This window comes from Gracilinanus agilis, chromosome 5 (assembly GCF_016433145.1).
Source record: "Gracilinanus agilis isolate LMUSP501 chromosome 5, AgileGrace, whole genome shotgun sequence".
In the NCBI taxonomy this organism is placed as follows: domain Eukaryota; kingdom Metazoa; phylum Chordata; class Mammalia; order Didelphimorphia; family Didelphidae; genus Gracilinanus; species Gracilinanus agilis.
In genome coordinates, this window is record NC_058134.1 from 192278897 (window position 1) to 192293592 (window position 14696).

Genomic DNA, 14696 nt, shown 5'->3' on the forward strand with positions numbered 1-14696 from the left:
CCCCTCCCAAGTCAATAAATACCAATGTCCCCCATCATCTCCAAGAATAGATATAAAATACTTCATTTTGCTTGTAAAGCTCTAAACAATTTGGTCCTCTCCTATCTCTCCAGTCTTCTTATATCTTATTCCCTACTTCTCCCAGGTACTCTGAAATGCAGTGACAGTGATCTTATTGCTGTTTCTCCCATATGTACTCCATTTCCTAACTGTGGGCATTTTCACAGACTGTCCCCCAATCCTGGAATATTCTCCCTTCTCATCTCTGCCCCCAAGTTTCCCAGGATTCCTTCAAGTTACAGTTAAAATACTTCTGCAGGGCATCTTTGATGATCCTTCTTAATGCTAGTGTCCTCCCTCAGAAATTATCTCCATTTATCCTGTATATAACTTGTTTGCATATAGTCATTTCCGTTGGACTGGGAGCTCCTTGAGAACAGAGACTGTTTTTAATCTTTCTTAATATCCCCAGTGCCTGGCATATAGTAGTTCCTTAATTTAATTTACTTGTTGACTTGAATCAAGACAAACTCCATTGACTCTTTGTCAGTAAGCTTTGATTTCTTTTGTTTACAATATTACAAATACTATTTATATTTCCCTCTTAGTTATATTTATTCTGTTTCTCTGAATACCTCATATTTGTTGTTTCAAGTAGCAGATTATTTCCACTTGGCACAATTTGCTCAGCCATTCCCCAATCAATGAATAATTGCTTTCTTTCCTAGCTTTTGTTTTTGTTTTTCTATCACAAAAAAGTGTTAATATTTACAATTTGGTCTATGTGGTTTCTTTTCTTTTGTCTTTTAGGGAAATATTACTCAGAGTGGAAACTCTAGATCAAGAGATATAACTAATTTACTGATTTTTCTTGTATGATTCCAACATGGATGAAAAAACAGTTGGACTAATTTATGGCTTCAATATTGTATTACTATGACTCTCTTCCCATATCTTATTAATTTTATATGTTCAAAATCACCTGTGTTCTCTTTTATGATCATCTCTATTTCTTATTTAATTAAGAATTCTCCCTCTAGAAGATGATGGAGTAGGGTTTGAGACTACTGTGCTCTCGAAAATTCCTCACAATCAGGAACAAATACACAGAATCAATGCAAAACTGTAAAAGAATCAGGAGTGAAGCAGAGCAGTCAGGGATAACTTGGATGAAGGGTAACTACCTCCCTGGCCTCCATATGACCTGATGGTACATGATATGATAGTATCCATGAAAAATCTTAATGATGCAACTAAAAAGTTAGTTGAAACTATCAATAATTTTAGTACAATAGAAGATAAAGTAAAACCACATAAATCACCAGCATTTTTAAATATTACCAACAAAATCCTGCAAGAAGAGATAGAAAGGGGGGCAGCTGGGTAGCTCAGTGGATTGAGAGCCAGGCCTAGAGACAGAAAGTCCTAGGTTCAAACCCGGCCTCAGCCACTTCCCAGCTGTGTGACCCTGGGCAAGTCACTTGACCCCCATTGCCCACCCTTACCGCTCTTCCACCTATGAGCCAATACACAGAAGTTAAGGGTTAAAAAAAAGAAGAAGAGATAGAAAGAAATATTCCATTTAAAATAACCACAGATAAAATACCAAAATACCTAGGAGTATACCAGCCAAAACAAGCCCAGAAACTACATAAACGTAATTATAAAACACTTTTTACACAAATAAAATGAGATCTAAATAACTATAAAAATATTAATTGATCATGGATGGGAGGACCCAATATAATTAAAATGATAATCCTGCCTAATTTACTTACTTAATGTCATCCCAATAAAATTTCCAAAATATTACCTTATTGAGTTAGAAAAATATCAAAATTCATTTGGAAGAACAAAATATTAAAAACATCAGAACAAATAATGAAAAATGTAAAGAAAGGTCTGGCAATATAGGATTTTAAACTACATCAGAAGGCAATAATTATCAAAACTATCTAGTACTGGATAAGAAATAGAAAGCAGATCAGTGGAACAGAACAGACATACAACAAACAGTATTAAAAGTTTATAGCAACCTTGTATTTGAAAAAAGTATAAATCCAAGCTATTGAGATAACAAATCACTATGTTGCAAAAATTGCTGGAATTGGAAAATAGTTTGGCAGAAACTATGTATAAACCAATATCTTCTACCATTCACTAAGAAAAGGTCAAAACAGATACATATTAAAGTATATATAAGATATATCATAAACATATTCAACAAAGAACATATTACCTATCAAATTTAAAGATGGGGAGAAAGTCAACAACAGATGGAAAGCATTGTGAAATGTAAAATTGATCATTTTGAGTACATTAAAACTGAAATTTTTTGTACAAATAAAACAAATGTTGCTTAGGTTAGAAGGAAAGCAGAAAATTAAGACAAAATTTTTGTAGACAATCTCTCAGATAGAGGTCTTATATCTACAATATATAGAGAACTTTGTCAAATTTATGGGAATAAGAGCTATTCCCCAGTGGATAAATGAGCTAAAGATTTAGACAGACAGTTTTTGAATGAAGAAATCAAAGCCATATATAAGTGAATGAAAAAATACTCTAAATCACTATTGATTAGGGAAATGCAAAGCAAAGCAATTCTGAGGTATCATCTCATACTCCAGATTGGCTAAAATGACAAAAAGGCAAAATGATAAATGTTGGAGAGGATGGAAAATTGGAGGCATTAATACACTGTTGGTAGATCTGTGAACTGATCCAATCATTTGAGAGCAATTTGGAATTATACCCAGAAAACTATAAAACTGTGTATACCCTTAAACCCAACAACACCTTTGCTGGGTCTATTTCCCAAGGAGACCAGGGAAAAATGAAAAGAACCTATTAACTTCTAAAATATTTGGAGCAGCTCTCTGTGGTGGCAAAGAATTAGAAATCGAGGAGATGTCCATTAATTGGGGAACAGCTAAACAAATCATGGTATAAGATTGTGATGGAATGCTATGCACCATAAGAAACAATGAGCAGGCTAATTTTTATAAAAACTCAGAAAGAACTACAGGAGTTAATGAAGAATGAAATGAGTAGAACCAAGAGAACATTATATACAACTATAGATTTAATATCTGAAGAATAACTTCTCAGTGTTCACTGCTAGGAAATAAATTGAGAAGTGGAAACACAAAGACATATCTATACATACATATCTCTTTGCCATACAATGTGTGGGGAGAAAAAATAGGGGCTAAGATACCTGGAAATAAATTCTATTAATGAAAATAAAAGAATTCTCCCCCTAATTGTAATTGTAAAAGTTCTCTCTTTCCATTCCTCTAATTTTTAAAAGTTTGGCTATCTGATATTTAGTTCATCTATTGCTAATTTATGATGGTATTGTGATATCCAAGTTTAGACCTATTTTCTGTTGAGCTGTTTTCTAGTATTCCCAGAAGTTTTTTTTATCAAATATGCAATTCTTTCTCCAGTAATTTATGTTCTTGGGACTAATAAACACTGAGTTGAACAATGTAATTGTTTCTGATTTTTGCTTACGTAGTTTCTTCCACAGATTTACTTTTCTATTTTTTGAAACATTACAAATTATTTTTAATGACTGCATATTTTCTTATATTGGCATAGCCAAACTATGGGCAACAACGAAACCATCCCACTATTAGCTTTTACTCATTTATTTTTATACAAAGAGCATTTTATTTTTGTAATTTTTAAAGTATTATGTGCCTTTTGGTAGCTTAAGTCCCAAATATTTTGTGTATTTTGCTCTAATTTGAAATGAAATTTCATTGTCTATCTTTCCCACTGGATTTTATTATTACTTTTAAAATGTAGATAGTGTGTATTTATTTTTTCTCCATTTACATTTACCAAAGCAATTAATTATTAAAGAATAGTTTCTTTGCTGGCTCTCTGAGGTTTTCTAAATTAACTACCATGTAATGTTCACATAAGTAACATTTTATCTCCTCACTGCCAAAATGTATGTCTTTAAAATTCTTTCTCTTGTTATTGCTAATGCTAGCAGATCCAGAACCAAGACTTTTGATCTTCAGATGTGATAATTAGAAGATTATGGCAAAATGTAGTTGCCCAGAATTCATTAGTATCGTACACCAGTTTCATGACAGCATGCTTGCACAAGTTCTGGATGAAGGATGGATAATGCAATGATGCTCTCACACTTTTCAAGAGTCCAATGAGTGAATTAGAGCTACATGCTTAGTTCTATTCTTTTTACAGTGCAATATGAAAATAATTTCAAAGTCTCTCTGATGAACTTTAGGATCAGTTGTGAAATATGGATGATGCAGGCACAGGACTGCCCATTATGATGTAACCATAGTAGAGAAGGTTCTATGTTTCATGAGCAAAGAAGAATCACAGTAGGACAAAGGAAATGTAAGATGTACAAATCTAAAGACATTTCAATCTCAAATGTTCAAATGAACTATTTGTGCCTATTTCTGTGGCAAAGCCTTCTGAGCACATATTGGACTGACCAACCACTACTGAAAACACCATGTTCTAACCCCAAATTTACAATCTCATTAATCTTCTTTGAGTACAAAGGATGAACAACATGTCAAATAATAATGGGGAAAGGAGGAATCCTTGCTCTTGGGACAGTTTTTAATATTTCTCCTTCTCAAATAATGTTGCTTCTATGATGCCCTGAAGACTCTTTATGAGCCAAAGACTGATGGTGCATTTCAACCTCTCATAGCTGATGGAACCATACTGATGAGTGATAAAGACTTGATCCTAGAGAGATGGGCTAAATGCTTCCATAGTGTTCTCAACAGACCATCATCAATCAAAGGTGAAGCCACTGACCATGTACCTCAAATTCAAGTCAATCCCTTTCTAGCTGAACTTCCAACTGAAGAAGAGGTTTTGAATGGTATTTGGCTCCTCTATTGTAGCAAAGTGCCTGGTGCTGATTCCATTCCAGCAGAGATTTATGAGGCAGGGAGAGATTGCTCATACAAAAACTGCCTGAAATCTTCTAGATTATATGGCAAGAGGAGGTTCTCCCCTGGATGCCTTTATTATCCATCTCTATGAAGGAAAAGGAAATAGGCTGTCCTGTGACAATCACAGGGGGTTCCCTCTTAATCACTGCTGGTGAGATTCTTGCCAGAGTCCTCATTATAGGCTGATCCTTCATTTGGAAGATGGTGATCTACTGCGAGCCACTGTGGCTTCCGACAGGGTCAAGGAACAGTCAATAGAGTGTTTGCTACCAGACAACTCCAAGAGCAGAACAGAGGTCTATACACAATGGTCGTCAATCAGACACTGTCAGTTGTGGGGACTTGTGGAAGATCATGGCAAAATGTAGTAGCCTGGAGAAGTTCATTATTATTGTACTCCAGTTCCACGATGGCATACCGGCACAGGTCCTAGACAACAGACAGTGAATCCTTTGGTACTTTCCAAGTCAACCCGTGAAGTGAAACAGGGCTGTGTGCTTGCTCTATGCTTTTCAGCATCATGTCATCGTCTACACTGTTGTCAAACACCTCCAGTGGGGACAAAAATAGCACCAAGGTCAGCTACCACATTGATGGTGAATTATTCAACTTGAGAAGATTAGCAGCCAGGACTAAAATAAAGGGAGAGTTGATGCATGACTTTCTGTTCCCAGATTGTGCACTCAGTGCATCAATTCTCCAATCGAGAAACATCAAGAAACAGAGGTTCTCCACCAGCCAGCCCCGCACCATCTATATATGTAACCAATGATTAAAGCAACTGGAGAAATTTCAAATGCTGTGGATAAATGCACTTACGCTGGCAGTATACTTTCCAGGAGTGTCCAGATAGATGCCGAGGTTGATACACATATTGCCAAAGCTAGCTCAGAGTTTGGGAGTCTCTGAAAAGTGTGGGAGACAAGCAGTATGTGGCTGCTTACCATATATGACCTACCGAAGGTCTTATAAAGGCTTTGTGCTGGCCCATTGCTGAATGCCTATGAAGCCTGGACAAATATACTAGCACCATGGCAGGAAACCGAATTGCTTCCATTTGAATTGTCTTAGGAAGATTCTGAAGTTCACTTGGCAAGATATGATACCAGACACTGAGGTCCTTTCTTCAGCTGAACTTCCAAGCATTCCAAACTCTAATGCAGAGAGTACAATTCCAATGGACTAGTCACATTGTTCAAATGCCAAACATAAGTTTACCTAAAAGACTATTTTATGGAGAACTTACATAAGGCAAGTGTTCACACAGAGGTCAGAAGAAGAAATACAAGGAAACTTTTAAAACGTCTCTCAGAAGGACTTGTGAAAACATACAAGATGCTGACATAAGACCATCCAGTATGGCATGCCCACATCAAAGAAGGCACTGTGTTCTATGAGCAAAGCGGAATTGCAGTAAATCAAAGAAAAGCGAGATGGTGAAATTTAGAGACAGTTCCATCTCAAATGTTCACACAGGTTTTTTGTGCCTATTCTGGTACAGCCTTCTGAGTCCACATTGGTCTGATCACACCAGTGTACAGTGCCCCCAACAAAGCAATGCCATTTTGGTCATCTTTGAATATGAAGGATGACAACTAATCAAGCATTTTGCCTTCTCAAATAATGTTTCTTTTTATATTTTCAAGATGTCTTTTTTTAATATTAAAAAGGGCTTTTTCATTCCTATGTTTGTTTGTTTTTTTCAGGATAAATAAGTGCTGTGCTTTGAGAATATTTGCATCTATTCATATAATTGTGTTTTTATTCTGATTAATTTTACTGCTTTTCTAACATTGAACATTTGCATTGCTGGTAAAACTCCATCATAGTGAATGATTGTATTATATACTCCTAGAGTCTTTTAAGTAAAATCGTTGCATCATTTATTCATTAGAAAAATTCACCTAAAGTTCTCATTCTCTGCTTTATTCTTCTCTGGTGTAGGAAACCACATCTGTCTCATTAAAGAATTTGATAGAATGATTTCTTTATCAATTATTCAGAATGTCATAGGTATTCATTACTTTTTAAACATTTTATAGAATTCATTTGTAAATCTGTCTAGATCAAGAATTCCTCCTCTCCCCCTATTCTTGGTGGTTTATTTATGGTTTATTCAAATTCGTTTTCTGAGATGGAATTATTTACTACTATTTCTTGTTTTGTTTAGGTGTTTTATATCTCTCCATATATAATCATCCAAATTTTCTTTTATGCCAGTTTCGCTTGCCAAATAACTATAGTAGTTTATGGAAATTGTTTCTACTTCCTCTCTGTTCACTGTAAATTTATGTTATAGATTTTTAAATTCAGCAATTTGTTTTTCTCCTTTAAAAAAAAATCAGGTTAGCTAAAGGTTTATCAATTGCTTTAATCCTTTTTACAAAATGGCTTTTATTTTTATCATTTCTGTAGTCTGATTTCTCCATTTTATCTTTTTTTTCCTATTGTTTGAAATTTTCACTCTTTTGTGATAATGGTATACTTAACTTAATGATTTTTTAAATGTAGGCTCAATTCTTTAATCCACTTTAAAAAATGCTTTGTCAAAATAGGTTTTCAGAGAGAATTATCTTCTGAGGTCTGCTTTAGTTCTATTACAAAAAAAAATTGTAAGTTACTTCACTGTAATCACTCTCTTTTATATAATTATTTTTTCTATGATTTGTTCTTTGATTCACTTATTCTTCAGGTGGTTGTTACTTTTTCTCTAATCATGAATCTCTTTTTTTGTTCTCTTTATTAATTACTATGATTAATTGTATTATGGTCTATAAAGAATATATTAACATTTTAATATTTTACTATTTTATATTTATGGATTAGTTGTTCCATTTTTATAAAGGTATCACAGGGTGCTGAAAGATGTGCATTTTTTTAATGTTCTCATTCAGAAGCTGCCATGAATCTTTCAAATCTAATTTTTTAGTTCAATCTATTCTATATTTCCTGTTTTGTTTATTTTTCAGATCAACTTGTCCAGCTTTGAAAGAACATTAAAGTGTCCTGTAATCACTGGGTTGTGCTTTTTTTCTCTTCTGCAATACAGTTAGCTTTCTCCTTACAAATGTAAGTGCTGTGTCATTCAGTGCACACATTTAATAATAACACTATTTCTTTTTCCCTGGTGCTTTAAAGCATAATGTAGCTTCTTTATCTCTTTTGACAATATGATTTTTTTTATTTTTTCCTTGCCTGATGTCATAACCAGAAATTTTGCCTTTTTAAAATGCCAAGTATATACCAAGTTTTGTTAAAATTCCTCATTCTGAGCCTATTTTTAAAAAAAAAGACTTCTAACAGATAGCAAATTTTTGGATTTTGAGGGCCTCTAAGTGAAATATTACAGTCAATCAGTTGGCCAACAAGTAGTTATTTGAACTTAGCTGACATATTGGTTGGTATTGTTCACTCTTTTTTCTTCCTTATTTAAAGAATATGCAAATATATTCTTTATTACAAGTAATGGTTCTTTAGATAGGGAAGGGAGAGATACCCAGGGTGCGCCAAAAGCTGTAGGACAGTTTTAAACTACACTATTAAAACTTAAAACTGCAATAAGACATTTCGGAGAGCAGGATTTGGAAATTATTGTCTTAAAAAAATAGATTATTTTTTTAAAAATACTACACTCTAAAGTAATACTTGGGAGCCAGGTTCTAATTTTAAGCATGATAGTAGTAATCATTTAAAATAGCAAAATCTTAAATATAATTTTTAAAAATATATTCATATACTTGACAAAATTTAATTTTTTTAACTCCATGAGGTAGAGATTATTATACCTGCCTAATGATGAGAAAACTAAGAGTCTAGAAATTCATACTAAGTGGCAGAAACAAGGATAAAATCTAGAAATTCCCATGACTAGTTCTGTGTTTTTTTCCATGATACCTTATTGCCTCTCATTAGAAACCTCACTGAAGACAAGGAGACAAATCTGTGACTCTCAACTTAGGCAGGCACAAATACTTACCTTCCCATTGACCTGTGAGCACCAAAGATCTATTAATTACCACATCAATTTCTTTAGCACCATCTTCAACAGCCAATCTGATCTCATCCAATCGAGTTTTCAAATGAGTCTGCCCAGCTGGAAAACCAGTGGCCACTATTAAAAGGGGGAAAGGCAAATGAGAAAGTCAACATATCAATCTCTCCACAAAGAAATTTTACAACTATAATTTGGCAGTGGAAAATTAGTATGTTGCTATGACATGGATAGGTCATCATCCAAGGGAGACATTTAATTCTTCAAAATTTCATATTCATGTAATTCTTAAAGTAAATATGAAAAGAAAAAATCATTAGACATTTTACTGATTGTAAACTTCCCATGAAAAACCTAAAATTATATTATAATGTATAGAGGTGGTCCTAACCAAAGAGTAGTAAGGAAAAAAATTTCTATGACAAAAATGTGTTATTCATCTTTTTTTAAGTTATTATGGCAATTCAGCCTCTTATCCTGGGTCAAGTTGACCAAATTCATATAACTCTATTTCCCACCTCACATCTCTTCAACTTGCTCTCATGAACTTTAAGAAATTCTGTTCCATTGCTGCTGCTAATAATCACAGCAGCCTGCCAAGCAGATACAAGATGCAGAGGAGGAAGAAATTATGCAGGAAAAAAAAATGAATCACATATTGACTCAAAATTGTGGAGGGAATAGGAAATAAAAAAGGGGAATATGTGAATAAATGCAGCTATGTGGGAAGATACAAAGTACTTCCAATGTATACATCAAAAAGGTGTGATGCAAAAATGCAAAGAACATGCAAAAATACAAATCAGTTGGTGGGGGAGAGGGATGGGGAGGGGGCCTGGGGTCTCTCCTGAGCATTTTTAGTCCTCCTGTTATTTCCACTGCTTTCAAAGCTAATTCATGGTGTTTACTTCAAAGCACTAAATAACGTAAGTTTGCTGCCTTAGAGCAAAACATGTTTTATCCATGAAGAAAGGAAAGAATTTCTCAATAGGTAGCTTATTTCTCACCTTGCACTAGATTCTGAGAAAGTTGGGGGGAATGAAGAGCTCTTAATCAGGCTTCGAAGAACTTCAGCTCCATAAGGGTATATGACAAAAAGAGAAATGGGCCCTTAGTTGCAGGGTGCCTTGGGGTATAAATACTATAAATTACTCATGTTTTGATAACTTCATAGAAGAACTAGATACTTGGTTCCTCATGGTCTAACATCATATAGAATTCAAACCCGACAACAACTTGGACTTCCTTTTTGATTACATTTTAAGCTGATACTCCTGTCCAGATTTTTTCGGTTTTGTATGAAACAATGCCATTTAAGAAAACAGCCTGCACGACAAACATCTAACTGCATCAATGCATCCGATTTGAACATATCAGGCAACTAACAGTTGCCATAGCTTAGATTTGAGGGTTGGGAGAAAGATACAGACTTCTGGTTCCATCAATGTAGAAACTCCAAATGAGCAACCTCCTTCTACTCATATAGATTATTATCTCAGTGGTAACTTTTAATCCTACAGGCTTAGCTTTGAGGCTCTGTGTGATTTTTACTATGTTCCTATACCCTATTATGTGTCAGAGGAAGAACTTAAACTCAGCTATTCCTTATTTTAAAGCCAAACTTCTACTTATTACTCTCTGATGCCTCACACCATAGTTATATAGGTGCATCATATAGCTGACATTTGTGCATAAGAGTGCCTATATACACATATTTTTTAAAATCATACCTGAAGCCACTGGAATATTACAGCCTGCATCTTTAAGTGCCTTTACAGCATCACACACACGAGCCGGATAAACACAAACAGCTGCTGTGGTGATGCCTGAAAAGGAAAAGTCAAGATTTATCAATTGCATTCTATACATTCTACATCAAATTTAATTCCTTTCTTTTCAGAATTTCTTTAAGTACAAATACAGTCTCAGAATATATATACTTGTATGTGAGCAAATCCGGGAACCAAAGGAGAAAAACTGAGTGGAAAACATTTGAGTGAGGATTGAAATGGGTAGAATTAGGAGCTTTATTTATTATTATAGGGGACACACTAAGGACCAAATGGAAAAGAAAATAGATGAGGAATTTGAGGAACTGGCTCCATACTTGAAAAGGAAGTATGATAATTGAAATAACAAAGAGGCACCTTCATGGACATTTTTCTCTGGCAAAATAAGAGAAGCTGATAAATCTGTGACCTGATGAATTTCCCGAATGAAAATACCTGAATGAATTTCAAGGCAGAAGAGACTTAAACGATTATCCTGCACTTGATTCTAACACCAGTTGCTAAAATACAGGTGAAAGGAACCTCAGAAGTAAGTGATCATTTCACCTTAGCCTTCATCAAGGAAATAGGTCCAAGAGAGATGGAAAGGTTCAAGAACAAAGTTATGAAAAGACAAAAATGATACTGGTAAGGAGAAAATGGAACCACTTAGAAACCGAGGTAGATACATGGGGAATTATTCGGCAAATGCAGATTTAAAAAAGGATTAAAACATTTTAAGGTAAGGATGGATTAATAGATGTAAACAAAGATAAGCAACTGAAGAAGAATAAAATAAAATGCTTGGTCACTTAAGAATTATACCAGATATGGGGCAGCTGGGTAGCTCAGTGGAGTGAGAGCCAGGCCTAGAGACAGGAGGTCCTAGGTTCAAACCCGGCCTCAGCCACTTCCCAGCTGTGTGACCCTGGGCAAGTCACTTGACCCCCATTGCCCACCCTTACCAATCTTCCACCTATGAGACAATACACCAAAGTACAAGGGCTTAAAAAAAAAAAAAGAATTATACCAGATATACTAACTCCACAAGAAGCTGAGATTTTATGCTAAGAAGAGCAAAAAGGGTTGTTTGTTTCTTGATTTGCTTTTTATTTGAAAGTAGGATAAACACAAGACAAGGATCAAAGAAGGGAAAGGGCCACTGCTCAGTGGAGAGAAGGGTGATAAGTGATTACAATGAGAAGGCTGAAATATTCAAATTTATATTTGGCTTCTGTTTTATTTTTTAAGAAACATATTTAGAATAAGAGGGTTTTGGGGCAACTGGGTAGCTCAGTAGATTGAGAGCCAGGCCTAGAGACAGGAGGTCCTAGGTTCAAACCCGGCCTCAGACACTCCCGAGCTGTGTGACCCTGGGCAAGTCACTTGACCCCCATTGCCCACCCTTACCACTCTTCCACCTAGGAGCCAATACAAAAATGTAAAAAAAAAAAAAAAAAAAGAATAGAATAAGAGGGTTTTAACAAAAATGGTTTTCAGAGAGCTTCCAGAACTAAATGAAGAAGCAGCTAAGTGGCTCAGTAGATGATGAGTAGAGATGAGAGATCCTCAGTTCAAATGTTGCCTCAGATACTTTCTACCTGTATGACCCTGGGCAAATCATTTAACCCTAGTTGGCTAGACCTTACTGCTCTTCTGCCATGGAACCAATACTTGGTATTGATTCAAAGACAAAAAGTAAAGTTTAAAAAATAATGAAAATAATAACAAATATTATTGAATAATGAAATGAAATTAATTGAATAATGAAAAAAGAATAAAAGAATAAAAAGAATCAGCAAGTCTAGTGCATCTCTATGATTTCAAGTCATCAGATCTGGATGAATTCCATCCTATCAAAATTTTAAAACTCATATGTAATTGTGAAGCAATCCTTAACAATGTTTGGAAGATCCTAGAGAACAAATATTACATGTAGGGTTATACTGGAAGAGTTCTAATATCAAAGAGGAGGAAAGCAAGAAAGGAAACTCTCCTGACTATTGTTTGACACAGCTCTCTGTCACTCCTTAAAGCTAGAAAATCAGCAAGGAATCTTCAGAGTGCGGGGGATAAGTTGCCCCAGTAGTGGCTCTCCCTGACCAGTCATTCCAGTGGGGTTGGAGCATCCTCTGTTCTTTCTTTTAAAATTATAATTCATCACCCTCAAAATAATATCATCCCTGTGTTGTCCATCAAGGAGTGCAAATGCTCTTTGTCTATTCTTGGTCTGGTCCAACTTTTTCCATCATTGATTTCTAAAGAAAAAAAACGTTTTTTATCTGCTTCCATTTTCTCTCATAGGACATAATAAGTCTGTGATGTTAGAATACTAACAAAGTTATTTCACTGTTAGTAAAAAGAAAAAATGTTATAAAAATCTATAAAGATCTTTTCTTTTTCTTTCTTTTCTTTTGGTTTATTATCCCTGCTCTAGTTTTATCCTTATACATCTTCAGGATTACTTTACTTAAATGAATATCTCATCAAGCTTTCCATAAACTTTTCTCTCTTTCCTAGATTCCATTCTATTTTATGAAGCTATACTACACATTTTATTATTTATACTTTATTCTATTAAATTAATATTCTATTCTATATATTCTATGATATTCTATTAATTACTTTATTCTATTAAAGTGTATTTATACTCCAAAACAATAGAGCTTCATAAAACAGAATGGAGTCAATGAAAGACAGAAAAATTTATACTTGGTGAGAACATCAAGTATTGACTTAATGAGGTAGTTCTTAGACTCATTTGTTCTCTTTGTTGGAGTATAAAAAAATGGTTACATTTTCTTACGAGATGGCAATAGATTGTGTCAAAGTCTACTCTAGTATACATTTTCTGTTTTTCAGTGTAATGAACTTATCTAAATAGGTCCAGATAGAGTTGCCTCAGTTGTACACTATATCGCCTCATATTAATTATTTCTTCTAATTTGATAATTTTTTTACCAGCAATCTAATATAAGTTAATGTTCTGACTACACACAGAAAATTTCTTTGGAAATGATTTTCATTCTCCAAATCATTTCTTTCCTTTTTTTTAGGTTTGGTTTTGTTTTATTTGTTTGTTTTTGTCTTTTGTAACCTCAGTTCTTAGCACACAGCCTGGCACACAACACACCCTTAACAAATGCTTGCTGCCTAACAATTTTTTTTTTCATTTTAAATAACACTATTCAGTTCTTTCCATATCCAGAGCCTCCTAAACTATTTCTCAAGGATCGTGTTCATGACATATAGGAATGAGATTTCTGAGGAATGTATAAAACTTCAATCTCTTCATTGTTTGTGCCTGAATCATATTATCTGATGTATTTTTTACTATCCTTCTTTATACCTACCTGTGCACTAAAATCACCGAGTAATAAAGCATATGCTGATTTAATTTGGAGGTTTTTATCAAGTTCCTTGCAGCAAATATTTCCCTATCCTCTACAATAGATCCTTGAGCACAAATCAGTTATTTTCCCTGGTAACCTTCTTGTGGACTGGAAGGCTTTCACAAACAATATTCTACAGATCATATTTCCACAATCATACAGCTGACTGAAATGAGTAAGATTGGAGAAAACAAGCATTATTAAGAGCCAGGCACTTCCCAAGTATTATCTCATTTGATCCTCACAGTAACCCTGGGAGGTAAGTGCTATTATTATCCCCATTTTGCAGTTAAGGAAACTGAGAAAGAAAGAGCCTAGGTAACTTGTCTATGACAACACATTCAATAAGTGTCTATGGCTGAATTTGAATTCAGATCTTCCTGACTCTCAGACCCAACACTATTCAAAAACTAAAGAAAAGCTTGATTAAGTAGAGCAAAATTCTACTTTAGAGGTTCTCCTCCAATCGGTTTTCCCGTATAGACTAAAACCAAAATCATACAAGGCTCCCTTGAAATATGTAATAGAAACAATTTTGTATAATGACCTATTGGTGATTAATATCCAGAGAAGCATAAAATGATGT

At 34.5% G+C, this 14696-nt stretch overlaps 1 protein-coding gene across 1 annotated transcript in view; it reads right to left on the reverse strand.

Annotated features, from left to right (window-relative positions):
* Positions 1 to 14696, reverse strand: part of DERA (deoxyribose-phosphate aldolase) — a 146800-nt gene that overhangs the window by 88143 nt on the left and 43961 nt on the right. The window contains exons 4-5 of the mRNA XM_044677478.1: positions 10680 to 10775; positions 8935 to 9069 (exon numbers count right to left, since the gene is read on the reverse strand). Of these exons, the coding sequence (XP_044533413.1) occupies positions 8935 to 9069; positions 10680 to 10775 (231 nt within the window). The remainder of the gene's footprint in view (positions 1 to 8934; positions 9070 to 10679; positions 10776 to 14696) is intronic.